Source organism: Mycteria americana, chromosome 6 (assembly GCF_035582795.1).
Source record: "Mycteria americana isolate JAX WOST 10 ecotype Jacksonville Zoo and Gardens chromosome 6, USCA_MyAme_1.0, whole genome shotgun sequence".
NCBI classification, from domain to species: Eukaryota; Metazoa; Chordata; class Aves; order Ciconiiformes; family Ciconiidae; genus Mycteria; species Mycteria americana.
This window is the reverse complement of record NC_134370.1, coordinates 47,416,348-47,432,978: the sequence shown is the minus strand read 5'-3', so window position 1 is coordinate 47,432,978 and position 16,631 is coordinate 47,416,348. Positions and strand designations below refer to the sequence as shown.

Here is a 16,631-nt window from a genome sequence, read left to right as displayed (position 1 = left end):
GACGGGTGATTTTTGCCCAAGCCAAGCCCTTGCGGCTGGCAGGAGCCATCACGGGCAGGATGTGATGGCAGGGTGGGACCCTGCCCTCCATTCATGGGCAAGAAGGCACGGGCATGGCGCTGATGCCCCATTTCTGTTCCTCTCTCCTCGCAGATGTCGAGCAGCTCAGTAAGTAGGAGCTTGGCAAGACCTCCACTGGCAGTGTGGGGGCTTGGGGGGTGTTGGGGGGTGATGGGGCCAATTCTGCTGCCTCCTTATCTTCCCTCCCCAACATGGTTAGCAGAGGGAGAATAAGGCGATCAACTTTCTGCTGTTCAAGAGCATCCCCGGGTGCAGGGAGGTCTTTGAGGAGGTGTCAGAGACCAAGTTGCAGCTCAGGGAAATCTTGCTCTTCCCCTTGGACATCAGGTCTAACCTCCTCAGCAGCAGCTTCAAACACGCAGCCGTCTGCTGTGGGGACAGGGAGGTCATACACTTCCAGAGTAAATGCCCAACCCCCTGCTCCTGTTTGGGATGTGGCAGTGGCCAAAAGGCAGCTGGCAGCATGGTGGCTGGGCCAGGGCGATGGGTGGCTCTTGGTTTTCCAGACACAAGCTGGCAGAACAGTGGTCAGATCAGCAAGGAAGGCTTCAGAGCCATGAAAAGGGAGAGGGGGAAATGCAAGATTTAGTGGAAAAAAGGCAGGATCAACTTCAATGACTTCCGTAGGAAAGTCAGGGAGGCAATGAACAGTGAAGCCAACTATCAGCTGGGCAAAAACTGCATCCACTTTGCCCTCTACCTGCTGGGCTTGGTGGACTTCTACATGCATCTGGTGAGCATGGAGCTGGGTGTCACAGCTGTGGTGGGACAACTCCTGCACCCACAGCCAGCCCTGCATTTGCATCCTGACCCGATTCCCCCTGGGGCTGGCCCATGGGCAGTGGGGACTGCGGTGGGGACAGCAGTGGGGACAGCCAAGCCCCCATGCATGGATAGCTTTCTCTTGCAGGTGGAAATCCAAAATGAAGGTGGCAGCTGTGGTGGTGGGCCCGTGAGCATCCCTGGTGTCAGCCCTCCCCGGCAGGGCTGTCGGGTGCCTGGGAGGGCTGTGGGGGCCCCAACAGGGCTGGTGTCTCCAGGAGGGGTGCAGTCCCTGGGAGGGATGCAAGGTCCCCAAGAGGGCTGGGGTGTCCAGAGGAGTTGGGGTCCCCAGGAGGACTGGGTCCTTAGGAAGGCTGGAGTCTTCAGGAGGGCTGCAGTCCCCAAGAGGGCTGGGGTAACTGGCAGGGCTGTGGGGTCCCCAGGAGGGACTGGCTCCCCAAAGAGGGCTGGGTCCCCAGGGGGTTGGGAGTCCATCAGAGGACTGTGGTGTCCCAAGAAGAATTGAGTCCCTAGGAGGACTGTGGGGTCCTGAGGAGGGCTGGGATCCCCAGGATGGCTGGGTCCCCAGGAGGGCTCTGGGGTCCAAGGGAGGGCTGGTTCCCCAAACACGGCTGGGGTCTCCAGGAGAGCTGTGGGGTCACCAAGGAGGTCTGGGTCCCAAGTAGGGCCAGGATCCCCAGGAGCACTGTGGGGTCCCTGGAAAGGAGGATATCCCGAGACCCTGGGGTCCCCAAACAGGACTGGGGTTCTTGGGATCCCTGCGGGGTCCCCAAACAGGGCTGGGGGTCTCCAAAGGGGGCTGGGGTCCCCAGGAGGGCTGGACTCCAGCTGCCAGCACTGGTGGGGGACCCATCTGCACAGGGCAGGAAGGGCAGGGGGCCAGGGGTTGCTTTCCTCTTGCTGGAGCTTAATTGCTGTGCATTAATTAGATGCTTTATTAAATTTTGCTACCTGAAATGTGCCCTTTTTCCCTCACTGGCTCACTCCTGTGTGATGGGGTGAGAGAGCTGCCTGGCTGGCAACCAGCCTCTCTGGGCTTGTTAGCTGCGAAGAAGAAGAAGAAGAAGAACTGAAATATCTGCCTATATCAATAGTTACCTGTGAATAATAATAATAACAATAATAACAATAATAATAATAATAACAACAACAACAACTATAGTGATATCTATAATAAGAACAAATAATATACTCTAATACAATACATATCATATATATCATATATATCATACATCATATGTCATATATACTATATAATGTATAACATAATATATAATGTAATATGATAGAATATAGAATAGAGAATATAGAATGTAGAATGTAGAATATAGAATATAGAATAGAATAGAATAGAATTAATATAGTCTGCAATATAATATAATGTGGTATAATATATTACATATATAACATAACATAACATATAACAGAATGTAGAATGTAGAATGGATTATGGACTATGTATAATATAGTATGATAGAATATAGAATATATATAATAGAATTCATATACTCAGTAATACAATATAATATAATGTAATGTAATATATAACACGTAATATATGGTATATAGTATATAAGATGTAGCATATAATATATAGTATATAATTCTAGTAATAATGTATACTATCTAATGTATTATGTATAAAATAATATAATATAATGCAATATAATATGTGATATTATATTATATAATGTGATATGATGATATAATATAATATAATGTAAATACGTATAATTATACAATCTATCATGATGTATGCTATATGAGCTATATGATAGATACTATATAGTCACATCCCAAACACTACTACTAATAATAATGTCCCAGATTACGCCCATTTTACCGCTGACTAGCACCCAAACCTGTGCGGATGTGTGAGAGTACAGGGCTGGGGACCCCTTTTGGGGGTGCAAAGCCCCGCACCCGATTCAGGGAGGGGTCGAGCCGCCTGGGCGATGCCGCCCTGAAACCGAGCATCCCTGGAGGACGGGGAGCGTGGGGAGCGTTAGGGCGGGCCTCGTCCCCGCATGACGCTGACATCAGTCCCGGCATCCCAGCCGGCCGCATCCCGACCGCATCCCGCCGCCATGGCGGCCAGCCCGGCTTACGGGGAGGAGAAGGGGGGCTCCTCCAGCCTGGGGGAGCCCGAGTACGGCCACGACCCCGCCAGCGGCGGCATCTTCTCCTCCGACTACAAGAGGTGGGGACGCCGCGGGGGACAGTCCGAGCCTGGCCGGGTGGCCGCCATCGCAGGCCTTGGCCGCCATCCCCGCTGGGGACGTGGGACTCGACTGGGGGCTGGCCGCGGTCCCCGGGGTGGGGACGGGGATGAGGATGGGGACAGGGGACGCGGTAACGCCGCCGCCACTGCAGGTTGCAAAGGCCGGGGAGGGTTTCGGGGGAAAACCGGGGGGGTTTTGGAGACGGTGTGGCGGGGGCGATGCGCGGGGACCCCCCCCTGCACCCCCCACCCTGGGGCTGGAAGCACCCCGGGCACGGTGCCCCCCCCCCCAGGCTCTGCTGGCTCCCGCAGCTCTCACGGGGGTCCCCGGGTGACGGCACCCCCCGTCCGAGGTCCCCAGCGCGGGGGCAGGAGGGGCTGAGAAATGTCACCACTGTGTGAGGCAGGCTGCTGGGGGTGGGACAGGGACGCAGAGGAAGGTGGGGGGGTCCCCGGAGCTGCGGGAATGTGGGAGTCCCTTTGTCCCCCCAGCCCTGGCAGTGTCCCCCACTCTGGATGTGTCCACCACCCTGACCTGCTGGCAGTGTCCCCCCTCCCTGACTCGCTGATGGTGTTCTCCATTCAGGCAGTGTCCCCCATCCCTGGACCCCTCCCTAATGCCGCAGCACTGTCCCCCTGTCTGGCAATGTCCCCCCAGCCCTGATCTACTGGCAGTGGTCCCCCAGTCTGGATGTGTCCCCCCAACCTCCAGTCTGGCAGTGTCCCTCATCCCTGACTCCCTGGCAGTGTCCCCCAGTATGACAGTGTCCCCCCAGTCCTGACCCCCTGGCAGTGTCCCCCACTCTGGATGTGTCCCCCATTTCTGACCCACTGGCAGTGTCTCCATCTCACAGTGTCTCCCCCTTCCCTGAGCCCCTGGCATTGTCCCCTACTCTGACAGTGTCCCCCCAGCCCTGACCCCTTGGCAGTGTCCCCCACTCTTGCAGTGTCCCCTCCTCCCTGATGCCCTGGCAGTGTACCCCTGTCTGGCAGCATCACACTCCCTACCCCTTGCTGTGTCCCCCAGTATGACAGTGTCCCCCCAACCCTGAGCCATAGGCAGTGTCACCCAGTCTGGCAGTGTCCCCCCCTGTCCCTGCTCCTCTGGCAGTGTCCCCCAGTCTGGCAGTGTACCCCCCATCCATTACCACCTGATAGTGTTCCCCTATCTGGCAGTGACACCCCAGTCCAGACCTGCTGGCAGGGTCCCCCAAGCTGGATGTGTCCCCTCATCCCTGCCCTGCTGGCAGTGCCCCAGGCTGGCAGTGTCCCCCCATCTGGCAATGTTCCCCCTCCCTGACCCCCTGGCAGTGTCCCCCAGTCTGGCAGTGTCCCCATTTCACAGTGTCCCCATCTCACAGTGTGTCCCCCTTCCATGAGCCCCTGGCAATGTCCCCCAGTCTGACAGTGTCCCCCAGCCTGGCAGTGTTCCCCTTTCCCCAAGTCTGGTAGTGTCCCCTGACTTTGACCCCCACTGGCAGTGTCCCCCAGTCTGGCAGTGTGCTTCCAGCCCTGACCTGCCATCAGTGTCCCCCCATCTGGCAGTGTCCCCTCACCCGACCCCAGTGGCACTGTTCCCCAGTCTGGCAGCGTCCCTCAGCCCTAACCACTCTGGCTGTGTCCCCCAGTCTGGCCAGGTCCCCCCATCTCTGACCCCCTGGCAGTGTCCCCCAGTCTGGCAGTGTCCCCCGATGCCTGACCTGCTGGCAGTGTCCCCCAGTCTGGCAGTGTCCCCCCCATCCCTGACCCCCGGGCACTGTCCCCATCACCTGCACGCTGCCCTTCCCTGGAGCCTGTCCCTTTGTGGCCACATCAGATGTGTCACTGTCTCTATGAGCCATACATGGCACATAGGGCAAGAGAAATGCCCCCCAAGTGCCACCCCATTACCCAGGTGGGACACCCACAGGTGTCCCATCATGCCACTGCACCACCCAGGTGGGTGTCCCTGGCCAGGACTGAGCCACTCAAAGCACCTGGGGAAGGAGCTCCCTGCAATGTCCTCAAGCCCCAGCTGCATGACAGGTGTCACTTGGGACATGACACCCCAGGATGGCCTCGTCCACCAGGAAGTGCGTCGCAATCGCAGCTGCAACCCAACCCCAACAACAGCATCAGGTTTCAGCCGGCGGTGCTGGGAGGAAGAGCGGTGCTGGGAGGAAGAGCGGGGCCACAGCCCTGCCACCATCCCCAGGGCCACCACCCCCAGCCAAAGCCATGCTGTCCCTGCCGCTGGTGCAGAAGCTGCTGCAAGCAGCTACCGGCGGGGCCAGCCAGGTGGCCAAAACCACCACTGAGCAGTGAACATGGCCGAGGAGGTGATGAGCCTGGTGCTGGCCACTAAGGCTGGACAACCCGCCTGCTACAGCGCCCTGCGAGCTGACGAGCTGCAGCCACTCGCCAGCCCCGAGCCCGTGGTGGCCACCAGCACTGGGCCACCACTGCGGTAAGACCCCCCCAAGGAGCCCCCCAGGACCCTCCAGCGACGGTGGCTCTGGCCAAGCATTGTCCCATGGGTGCCACTCCCAGCTGCTGTGGCTGGATGCAGCCTTGCAGGTCCCTCCCAGTTCCATGGGGATGGATATCCCTTAGAAGAGGGGACAGTAGTGACAACCAGACTTATAAAAGGGGACAGTGGTGGCATTTTCCCAGCCCAGGGAGGGGAACAGGGAAGGGCTCTGCATCGGGGCACACCAGTGCATCCATGTCACCGTGCCCAGGAGGGGACAAGGGACACCCAGCCAAGCTGGGCTGGTGGCCAGGATGGAGCCGGTGATGGGCATCTGCTCCCTGGGAAGCGATCTGGGGACATCCTAGGATGACAGCCACAGCCGGGCTGGGATGAGGTCCTCATCCCAGCGCCCAGGATGGGGACAGAGCTGGGTGTCAGCGCCACGCCAGTCCCTCAGGCTCCTCTTTCACCTGGCTGTAACCCAACTCCTGTCTCCATAAATATTGCATGGCAAAGGGTCGGGTTGCCAGCCTGATAGCAGGCTGGGAGCAAAAAAAAAGACTAAAAATGGTTAAAAATGGCTAAAAATGGAAAATGGGATTTTTTTTTCACGGTGCAGGCATGATGATCTCAAGGAGATGCTCGATAGTAACAAGGATTCGCTCAAGCTGGAGGCCATGAAGAGGATTGTGGCGGTGGGTGTCGTGGCCACTGGCGGGGACCACTGCTAGTGCCAAGCTGTGCCGTGCTGAGCCATGTCGTGCCATGCCATGCCAGCCGCCCGGTGTCACACCGCTCCTTTACCCCCTTAGATGATCGCCCGGGGTAAAAATGCCTCCGACCTCTTCCCAGCTGTGGTGAAAAATGTCGCCTGCAAGAACATCGAGGTGAGGAAGGTCTTGGGTGGCCCTGGTGGCATCCATGGGTGTCTCCAGGGCCTGGTGCCTCCCCTGCAGGAGGGTTTTGGGGATGGGCTGGGTTTTGGGGGGCTCTGAGGTGGCCCCACCACCTTCACCCCACAGGTGAAGAAGCTGGTGTACGTCTACCTGGTACGCTATGCAGAGGAGCAGCAGGATCTGGCCCTACTCTCCATCTCTACCTTCCAGCGAGGACTCAAGGTGGGCTGGTTTGGGGACTTGGGAGAGGTCTGGGGGGGCAGCAAGTCCCCCATGGCTGCACTGCAGCCCCCCGCATGTCCCCACAGGACCCGAACCAGCTGATCCGTGCCAGCGCCCTGCGGGTCCTATCCAGCATCCGCGTGCCCATCATTGTGCCCATCATGATGTTGGCCATCAAGGAGGCTGCCTCGGACATGTCCCCGTACGTGCGCAAGACAGCTGCCCATGCCATTCCCAAGCTGTACAGGTAACAGGGGGTTGGCTGCTAAATTCTGGGGGAACCAATAAAGGTCCAGTGCTGGGGTCTCAGCTGCTTATTGCAGGCAGGGACAGGCAGGGATGGGGGGGAGTTTGGTCTGGCGGCACCTGCCCTGCTCTTCCCTCGCAGCCTCGACTCAGACCAGAAGGACCAGCTGATCGAAGTAATCGAGAAGCTGCTGGCAGACAAGACCACGGTGAGTGGGACACCGTGTCTCCCCTGTCCCTAAATCTGGGGACGTCACCATCCCTGCTGGCCTGGCGTCCTTGTGGGGAGGCAGATGTCCCCACCAAATTGGTGTCCTCGTGGGGATGCAGCCATCCATGCAGAGCAGGGATCCTTGCAGTGCTGCTGTTGTCCCCACTGAGCCAGCATCCTCATGGGGATGCTACCATCCCTACTGATATGGCATCCTTGTGGCGATACAGCCATCCCTGCAGGGCTGGCATCCTCATGGAGATGCCATCATCCCCACTGGTCCAATATCCATGATGGGATAAAGCCATCCCCAGAGCCAACATCTTTGTGGGGATATCACTGTCCCCACCAAGCCAGCATCCTCATAGGGATGCCACCATCCCCACTGATCCAGCATCGTCACAGGGATGCAGACATCTCCACCAAATTGGCATTCTCGCAGGAATGCAGCCATCCCTGCAGAGCTGGCATCCTTGTGGGGATGCTGCTGTCCCCAGCGGGCCAACATCCTCGTGGGGATGCCACCATCTCCACTGAGCCAACGTCCCCATGAGGAAGCCACTATCCCCACCAAACCAGCATCCTCACAGAGATGCCACCGACCCCTCCAAGTCAGCATCCTCACGTGGATGCTGCCATGCCCCCTGATCCAGCATCCTTGCAGGGACGCAGCCATCCCTGCTGAGCTGGCATCCCCATAGGGATGCCACCATGCCCACCAAACCGGCATCCTCACAGGGATGCCACCATCCCCATCAAGCCAGCATCATGATGAAGATGCCACCACACTGGTGAGTCACCCTGGGGTGTCCCTCCCCAGCTGGTGGCCGGCAGCGTGGTCATGGCGTTCGAGGAAGTCTGCCCAGAGCGCATTGACCTCATCCACAAGAACTACCGCAAGCTCTGCAACCTGCTCATCGATGTGGAGGAGTGGGGACAGGTGGTCATCATCAACATGCTGACCCGCTATGCGCGCACCCAGTTCCTCAGCCCCAACCAGAACGTGAGTGCGGGAGCCTTGGGGTGCCCCAGGAGCCTCGGGGTGCCCTGGGAGCCCTTGGGGAGGTGGGGTGAAGGAGGGTGCTGTTGGGGGGGTGCAAGGCATCCCACCTACCAGCAGGAGTCCCTGCTGGAGGAGAGCGCCGAGAAGGCTTTCTACGGCTCCGAGGAGGAGGACGCCAAGGACGCTAAGGCAGAGGCAGCCTCGTTGGCCAAGCGCAAGCCCTACGTTATGGACCCCGACCACCGCCTGCTCCTGCGCAACACCAAACCCCTGCTGCAAAGCCGCAATGCCGCGGTGAGCCCCCCACTCCAGCCCTGCCATCCCCCGAGTCCACCGGTGGTGTCCAGCAGCCTGAGCTCATGATGTCCCCACTGGCCAAGGAGCCACTGGGGTGCTTGAGAGACACCCAGGGATGGGTGTCCCCAGGGTCAGGCTTCCTCCAGGTGCTGCCAGGTGGGACTCTGGGGGACACAACCATCCCTCGGGGTGTCCCTGTGTCCACTGGGTGATGCTCGGGTGTGTCCCTGCAGGTGGTGATGGCTGTGGCACAGCTCTACTTCCACCTGGCACCCAAGGCGGAGGTTGGTGTCATCGCCAAGGCGCTGGTGCGGCTCCTGCGGAGTCACAGGTCTGTGGTACCTGGGTTGCCCTGGTCCCCTACCCTGCCACCCTAGTTGGTGGGACCCATGGGGAGCCTCAAGACCCTGGGAGAGACCCCCAAAAAGCCCATCCCCGCAGGGATGTCGGGTTGAGGCAAATTACCAAAAAAGAGGGCTTTTTGGCCCGGCCCAGTCCAGACATGGAGTGGCAGCATTGTGGTGGCACCAGCCTGGTGGTGGGTCCAGCCCTGTCTTCACAGGGACTTGCTGGGGCAGTCTGGCCCTGACCCACTGATGGTGGTCCCCTCTTTGTTCCCACAGTGAGGTGCAGTATGTTGTGCTGCAGAATGTGGCCACCATGTCCATCAAACGGCGGGTGAGTCTCGGACTTGGTGTGGGAGGAGTTTTCCCTGTTGAGTCTGGAGTGGAATGAGGGCTAGCCAGCAAGATCACCAGGGCCAGCTGCCTGTGGGTGGCCTCGGCGAGGGGGGGACAGGGATGGCACTAACGCTGCTGGCTCTGCATGCAGGGGATGTTTGAGCCCTACCTGAAGAGCTTCTACATCCGCTCCACGGACCCCACGCAGATCAAGATCCTCAAGGTGAGCTGGAAACACCCAGCAAAACCCATCACTGATGGCTTTGGAGCTTTATGGACCCCTTCCTTGGGGCCCAGCTGTCCTCCATGCCCTGGGGACAGGAGGACAGCAAGGACCCCGTGCCCTGGCACCATGCCCATCTCTTTCTCTTTCCCACAGCTGGAGGTCCTCACCAACCTGGCCAACGAGACCAACATCTCCACCATCCTGCGGGAGTTCCAGGTATGCCATGGCCCTACTGAGGCCACTGGGGTGCCACCTTGGCATGGCTCTGGGCGCCAGAACACCACCGTGGAGGGGACGGAGGGAGAGCCCCACCAAGAGGAGTGGGCTGAGGCCATGCCAACCCCATGGGTGGCTCCAAAGAGCCCCAACATGTGACGACCATATGGGGGGATGCCTGGCACTGGTATGTGGGTGACATGTCCTGTGTGTCCCCTCCCCATTCCTGCACAGACCTACATCCGCAGCATGGACAAGGACTTCGTGGCGGCCACCATCCAAGCCATCGGGCGCTGTGCCACCAACATCGGGAAGGTGCGGGACACCTGCCTCAATGGCCTGGTCCAGCTCCTTTCCAACCGGGATGGTGAGTGCATGTGGTGGGGGTGAAATGGGTGCTCCAGCGCTCCCGGGGCAGGACCCCACTGAGGCCGGGTCTCTGCCCGCAGAGCTGGTGGTGGCTGAATCCGTGGTGGTCATCAAAAAGCTGCTGCAGATGCAGCCGGCCCAACACAGTGAGATCATCAAGCACATGGCCAAGCTCACTGACAACATCCAGGTGGGTTGGGGTGTTGCGTGGCCCACAGGACTGGGGGAGTGGCAGTGGTGCTACATGCCTGGGGGCATTTTGCAGGTGCCCATGGCACGGGCCAGCATCTTGTGGCTCATCGGCGAGTACTGTGAGCACGTGCCCAAGATTGCGCCCGATGTGCTGCGCAAGATGGCCAAGTCTTTCACCAATGAGGAGGACATTGTCAAGTTGCAGGTCATCAACCTGGCGGCTAAGCTCTACCTGACCAACTCCAAGCAGGTACCAGGGACATGGCCCAATGGTGTGCCTCAGTCTCCCCACTGGGGAGGGAGATGCTGATCTTGAGCGTGTCTTCTGGCGCAGAGCAAGCTGCTGACCCAGTACGTCCTCAACTTGGCCAAGTACGACCAGAATTACGACATCCGTGACCGGGCTCGCTTCATCCGCCAGCTCATCGTGCCCACCGAGAAGAGTGGGGCCCTCAACAAGTACGCCAAGAAGCTCTTCCTGGCCCAGAAACCTGCTCCCATCTTGGAGTCCTCCTTCAAAGGTACCCAGCCCTGGTCACAGGGCATGGGGACACGGGGCCAGCTGTCACCACAGTGCTGCATGGCTGTCCCCGAGCTGCTGCCACTTCTCACCCCGCTGTAGATCGGGACCATTTCCAGCTGGGCTCCCTGTCCCACCTGCTCAATGCCAAGGCTGTGGGCTACCAAGAGCTGCCTGACTGGCCAGATGAGGCCCCCGACCCATCTGTGAGGAATGTGGAGGTGCGTGGAGCACCCCAGAGTGCAGGGCTTCATGGGGGGGCCAAGGTGGGGGCATCGTCTCGAGGTCTTGGGAGAGCCCCAGAAGGTGCCCAGGTGCTGCTCAGCTGCCCCATGTCCCCTCTCTGGTGCCCACAAACCCACCTGGGGACAGAAGGGGGGCAAGGGGTGCTGTTTGGGCCCCCCACCTATGGGCGATGGCCCTGCTCCACCAACCCTGTGCCAGCAGGTTCCTGAGTGGACCAAGTGCACCAGCCGGGAGAAGAGGAAGGAGAAGGTGGAGAAACCTTTCTACTCTGACTCAGAGGGAGAGTCAGGGCCCACAGAGTCGGCAGACAGCGGTAAGGACCTGGTGGCACGGCACAGCATGGGGCAGGGGCCACTGTGGTGGGGCATCATGCAGGGATCACTGTGGCAGGGACATCAGGCAGGTGCCACCACGGTGGGGCATGGGGCAGGAGCCACCATGATGGGGCATCAGGAAAGGGACACTACGGTGGGGCATGAGGCAGGGACCACTGCAGTGAGGCATCAGGCAGTTGCCACAATGGTGGGGCATCTGGCAGGGGATGTTGCAGTGGGGACATCCCATCGTGGTAGGGACGTGGCAGGGGACATGGAGGGGTGTGGCTGGTGGATGCAGGGATGAAGTGGGGGGAAGCAGGGATGTGGTGGGGGGTTGTGGGGACGCAGTAGGAAGATGTGGGGATGCAGTGGAGGAATGCAGGGATATGGTGGGATGCAGTGGGAGGATGTGGAGATGCAGCAGGATGCAGTGGGAGGATGTGAGGATGTAGCAGGAGGATGCAGGGATGCAGTGGGAGGATGAAGGAATGCAGCAGGATGCAGAGGGAGGCAGCGGGAGGATATGGGGATGCAGTGGAGATTCAGTAGGAGGGCCCAGAGATGCAGTGAGATGCAGTGGGGTGGTGCAGGGATGCAGCAGAAGGACACAGGGATGCAGAGATGCAGTGGGAGGATGCAATGGGGACGCAGCAGGTGTGGGGATGCAGTGTGATGCAGTGGGAGGATGGAGGGATGCAGTGGGACACAGCAGGGAGCTGTGGGGGCGTGGGGGGATGCAGCAGCAGGGCTGAGCTGTGCCCCCCGCAGAGCCCGAGTCCGTCAGCAAGGAGAGTGGCAGCAGCAGCAGCTTGGGCAGCTCCAGCTCTGGCAGCGAGGAGGAGGAGGAAGAGGAGGAAGGCAGCAGCGGGGAGCAGTCGGAGGACAAGGAGGAGGAGGAGAAGAGAACGAAGAGAAAGAAGGAAGGCTCCCGGAAGGCAGCCCCGGGGAGCACGGGCAGGTACCATCTGGGTAAGCGGTGTGCCCCTGGCTGAACCCCACCCCACCCCCCCCTGACCTGGGCTCTCCCCACAGCCCCAGCGAGGAAGAGGAGGAGGAGGGGGTGAAGAAGGCCAAGAAGAAGGCGTTGCAGGGGAAGAAGAGCTGCGCCGAGACCTCATCGGAGGAGGCCAGCACCTCCGAGAGCAGCTCCTCGGGCTCTGACTCAGGCTCCGAGGCGGAGGCCAAGCGGAGGAAGGCGGTGAGAGCTGGCCTGGGCTGGGGGGCAGCGCAGGGACCGCCAGATCCCCCATTCACATACCCCCCATCTCTCTGCCCCTTTGCAGCCCCCCAGCAGCAGGGCCGGCCCCAAGGAGATCTCCCTGCTCGACCTGGATGACTGTGAGTGGCTGCCTCGGGCACACGGGATGGCCGTTGCAGTGGCACTGGGGAAAATGAGGCACGGGCACCCACCTCAGTGGGGTCAGGGTCCCACAGGTCCTTTGGGGGCTGCTGAGCTGGGACAGGGACCAGTGGGGTGAGCAGTCCTTGTCCCCAGAGGATGGCTGTGGGACACATGGCTGTGCCCGTGGGGTTGCGCCTACAGGGCTGTCCCCATGGGGCTGTGCCACTGGGGTTGTCCCCATGGGGCTGTGGCTCATCAGATCTCTGTTAACCCTTTCCTCCCCCCACACCACCACACCCTGCAGTCACCCTCGCTCCTCCCCAGCCCGTCCCCTCCAGCAGCATCGTCTCCACCAGCCTAGTGACGGACCTGGAGGGCCTCACGCTCACTGACACCTCCCTGGCACCTGCCGTAAGTGTCCCCAGTGTCCTTCCCGGCGGGTTCCTGGGACCACTGCCACCCATGGGGGCCGCAGAGAGGGGGTCAGCAGCTCACGCTAGTCCCTTGGTCCCTTGCAGCTGCTGAGCCCAGCATTCAGCACGGTGAGGACCTACGAGCTGCTGCACCGCATGGCAGGCGAGGGGCTCTCAGTCGAGTACTGCTTCAGCCGCCAGCCCTTCCCAGGGGATCCCCACATGGTGGCTGTCCAGATCCAGATCTCCAACAACACTGATGCTGAGGTGAAGAGCCTGCGGGTCAGTGAGCCCAAGCCGCTCTCCGGCATGCGGATCCAGGAGTTCCCTGAGATCGGTATGGCACGGCGGGGGGGGGGGGCCAGGGCCAGGGCCAGGGCCAGGGGTTGGCTGGTGGAGGGGACATGGGACGCAGTGGCAGCCCTATGCTTTCAGAGTGCCTGGCACCCGGGGACACAGCCAGCGTGGTGATGGGCATCGACTTCTGCGACTCCACCCAGGCAGCCAACTTCCAGCTGCGGTGAGCACCTGGCGCTGAGCAGGACAGGGCAGGTGTCCCAGGCGATGGGGACAGCGTGGAGTGCTCCAGGGATGGGGACAGTGGGGCAGGGCACAGGTGCTGCAGGGGATGGCAAAAGTGGGATGGGCACCAACATCCGTCCAGGGGCCTTGGAGCAGCAGGGGGCAGGTGACAGCCAGACAGGGCATGGGGTACCCCAGGGGACGGGGGACGGCAGGACAGAGTATGGGGTGCCCCAGGGGACAGCAGGACAGGGCATGGGATGCCCCAGGGGACAGGGGATAGCAGGACAGGGCATGGGGGGCCTCAGGGGACAGAAGGACAGGGTATGGGGTGCTCCTGGGCACTGGGGACAGCTGGACAGGCACCAACATCCTACCAGGGGGTGGAGGACAGCAGGAAGAGGCCCCAGGGGACAGTGGGACAAGGTCCCTCTGGGGGATAGGGGACAGCAGGATGGGCACCAAGGTCCTTCCATGGGAGGGGGGACACCGGGATGGGCATGGGGTGGTCGGGGGACAGCAGGACAAGCACCAGGGTCCCTGCAGGGGACAAGGAGGCGGCAGCAGCCCCAAGTCCAGCCTGACAGGTTCCCCCTATTCCTGAGGCCTTTTGTGCCTCAGTTTCCCTCCAACTGCCACCTGCACAGGGCAGGGATGGGAAGTGGGACCTGGGGGGGGATATTTTGAGCATGGGCCCCCCTCACCCACCTGTCTCCCCAGCACCCACACGCGCCACTTCTACGTGTCCATCCAGCCGCCCGTGGGGGAGCTCATGGCCCCCGTCTTCATGAGTGAGAACGAGTTCAAGAAGGAGCAGGGTGAGTGGGGGACGGGGAAGGGGACAGGGACAGGGACAGGGTGGTGCATGGGCACCCACCACCCCAGCGCTGATGCTCACCCCCCATTTTGTCCCCTCTGCTGCCCTCGCCGTGGCCCTAGAGCACCTCGCACGGCCAGGCGAGGGTAAGTGGCTACTGGGCCAGTCCCTAGACTAGCTCTGCTCCCCTTGTCCCCTTCCTGCACCCGCCGGCCCATGGGTTGGGGTGACCACTCTGGTGTCAGCATGGCCCCACCAGGTCCCTGTGCAGCATGGAGGGCTCGTACCACCCCTGGCGCTCTCAGCACCGTGTCCGGTGAGTGACAGGGACACCCTGGCCCCGCGTCCCCATGCTCCTGGAGCAGCAGCGTCTCCACCCTGGCCCCGTGGATGGGGGTCTGCACTGAGCTCGGTGCCCTGCAGCACCCGGCCCCATCGCTGCCAGTGACCAGAGGAGCCCGTCCCCAGGGACATGGCTGCTGCCACCGGGCAGGGACGCAGGGACGAGCCCGGGAAGGGTTGTGGAAGAAGGATTTTCCCAAATCCGTCTCTGCCGGACTGGAGAGGAGCAAGCAGGGCAGCCAGTTCAGGATGTCATGGGGGACCCAGATGCAGGGAGCTGGCAGCTGGAAGGGCTTGGTTTGGGGATGGCAAAACAGGGTCTGGCAGGGACACAGCCGCTGGGTGCGTGGCCAGAGATGGGCAGGTGCCTCTGCTGCCCACTCCAGGGAAGCTGACAGGCATGAGCGAGATCACGGAGAAGCTGACGCTGCCTGAGAAATGCCAGAGCGACCACGCCATCGTCCAGCAAGTGACCTCGGCCGCCAACGTGGGCCGCGTGCCCTGTGGTGCTGACAACGAGTACAGGTAGCTGGACCCCCACACCGGGACCAGGCAGGCACTGTTACCCCTCTGGTCCCACCCAAATCACAACGGGGACACTCAGGGCTTCCTTTAGGACAAGGAGCCTGCATGAACCCACACATGATGGTGGCCGTGGGTGGCAGACGCCTCCCCACCGGAGCATCCTGGGGGACAGGAGGGTGACAGGGTGACAGCTCGTCCTGAAGCCTTGTGTTTGCCGGTGGGCAGGTTCGCGGCCAAGACGGTCACCAGTGGGAGCCTGGTGCTCATCACCCTGGAGCGACGGGAGGGCACTGCGGCCCAGCTGACAGTCAACAGCGAGAAGATGGTTATCGGCACCATGCTGGTGAAAGACATCATCCAGGCCCTTGCGCAGTGACGGCCGGGCCCCGCCACACCCACAGCTCTGCCCTCCCATCCCCTTCTGCCCCACACCACTCCCCAAAATGCTTCCTGCCCCAATTTCTGCCATGATATTCCCTGCCCTGATCACCAGAGGGGAGGCAGGCAGCGACCCCTGGGCCAGCTTTGCCGCTGGGAGGAAGGAGCGAGATGGGGCAGATGGGACACAGGGCAATGTTCTGTTTGGAAGGGCGGTGGCAGCTCCAGCCCCCACATGAGCACAGCGTGCCTCCAGCCCCTGGCCCCTCACCACTATCTCCCAGTGTAACCCCTATTTATTATGGCCAGGATCTCCCAATAAAGCTCTTCTTGAACCCATTTCCTTCCTCTCCTCTGCTCTGTGTGTACAGTGGCCGGATCAGCCCCAAACTGCCCCCATGCCGGGCTCTGCCAGCCTCCCTAGGGGAGCAACAGGGGACATAAGGGGACCAGCCATCTCATAGGCAACTGTGGACATGCGAGTCCCCTGGGGGTGGCACTGCTTGAATCGGATGGCTGCTGGCTCTTGGAGAAAACCTGGCACCGACATGCAGGGTCGGGGTAAACCCCACTGGGGCTTGGCAGAGGGTAGGAGGCATTTAGTCCTGATCAGGGATCTGAGGAGTCCTGGGAGTTTTCCAGCTATTTATTCAAAGCAGAATTGCTCGTGCTTTGACCGCAGAAATACCTGCTACGTCAGGGCTGGGTCTATTCTGCAGAGTCACTGGAGGGATTCCTGGGGCTGGCTCGGGCAGGCTTTTCATCTCTAAACTGGGGAAAAAAAAAAAAAGGAAATTTGACTCTTTATCAAGATCTCTCCTCCCAGCACGGGTTGGGTGGGATTTAAGAGAGCCCCGCTCTCCCTTCCCAAAGCTGCAGCCCAGCAGGGAGCCAGGCCCAGCACTGGAGAGAGAGGATGAGCAAAGGACGTACAGGAAGGCCTGAACCCCAAATCGCCTCGAGTCCAACCCCTTCTGCTGCTGCAAAAAGGGTGAGGGACTTTCTACTTTTTCCAGCGTGTGGGTAGGAGACAGAATATAATCACCCTTATTTTTTTTTATGGTGACAAAATGCTGGCCAGAGCCGCAGCGCCACCAACTGCTCCACGTCAAGC

At 60.6% G+C, this 16,631-nt stretch overlaps 1 protein-coding gene across 8 annotated transcripts; it reads left to right on the top strand.

The window, feature by feature from the left end:
* The first annotated feature begins 2,891 nt into the window (after window positions 1–2,891).
* Window positions 2,892–15,870, top strand: AP3B2 (adaptor related protein complex 3 subunit beta 2). 8 transcript variants are annotated; one of them, XM_075505556.1, is made up of 27 exons: window positions 2,892–3,064; window positions 6,157–6,232; window positions 6,350–6,424; window positions 6,560–6,655; window positions 6,742–6,902; window positions 7,044–7,110; window positions 7,933–8,115; window positions 8,230–8,409; window positions 8,646–8,743; window positions 9,036–9,090; window positions 9,244–9,315; window positions 9,472–9,534; window positions 9,769–9,901; window positions 9,984–10,093; window positions 10,301–10,345; window positions 10,430–10,616; window positions 10,718–10,836; window positions 11,063–11,174; window positions 11,947–12,136; window positions 12,211–12,376; window positions 12,462–12,516; window positions 12,825–12,931; window positions 13,039–13,270; window positions 13,369–13,453; window positions 14,176–14,273; window positions 15,001–15,139; window positions 15,365–15,870. In XM_075505556.1, exons 1-27 carry the CDS (start codon window positions 2,892–2,894, stop codon window positions 15,513–15,515), a joined length of 3,228 nt encoding a protein of 1,075 aa, XP_075361671.1. In that variant the 3' UTR covers window positions 15,516–15,870. The 8 variants fall into 8 exon arrangements, with proteins under 8 accessions (XP_075361671.1, XP_075361670.1, XP_075361669.1 ...); XM_075505555.1 differs by having other exon boundaries at window positions 10,295–10,345; XM_075505554.1 differs by having other exon boundaries at window positions 10,169–10,345; window positions 10,469–10,616.
* The last annotated feature ends 761 nt before the right edge of the window (window positions 15,871–16,631 follow it).

Bases quoted from the DNA above. Each gene is read 5' to 3' on its own strand.
- AP3B2 (XM_075505552.1), top strand. From the start codon at position 2,892: ATGACGCTGACATCAGTCCCGGCATCCCAGCCGGCCGCATCCCGACCG. The intron at 6,903-7,043 runs GTAACAGGGGGT...CTTCCCTCGCAG, and splicing joins GCCATTCCCAAGCTGTACAG to CCTCGACTCAGACCAGAAGG. The intron at 11,175-11,946 runs GTAAGGACCTGG...TGCCCCCCGCAG, and splicing joins CACAGAGTCGGCAGACAGCG to AGCCCGAGTCCGTCAGCAAG.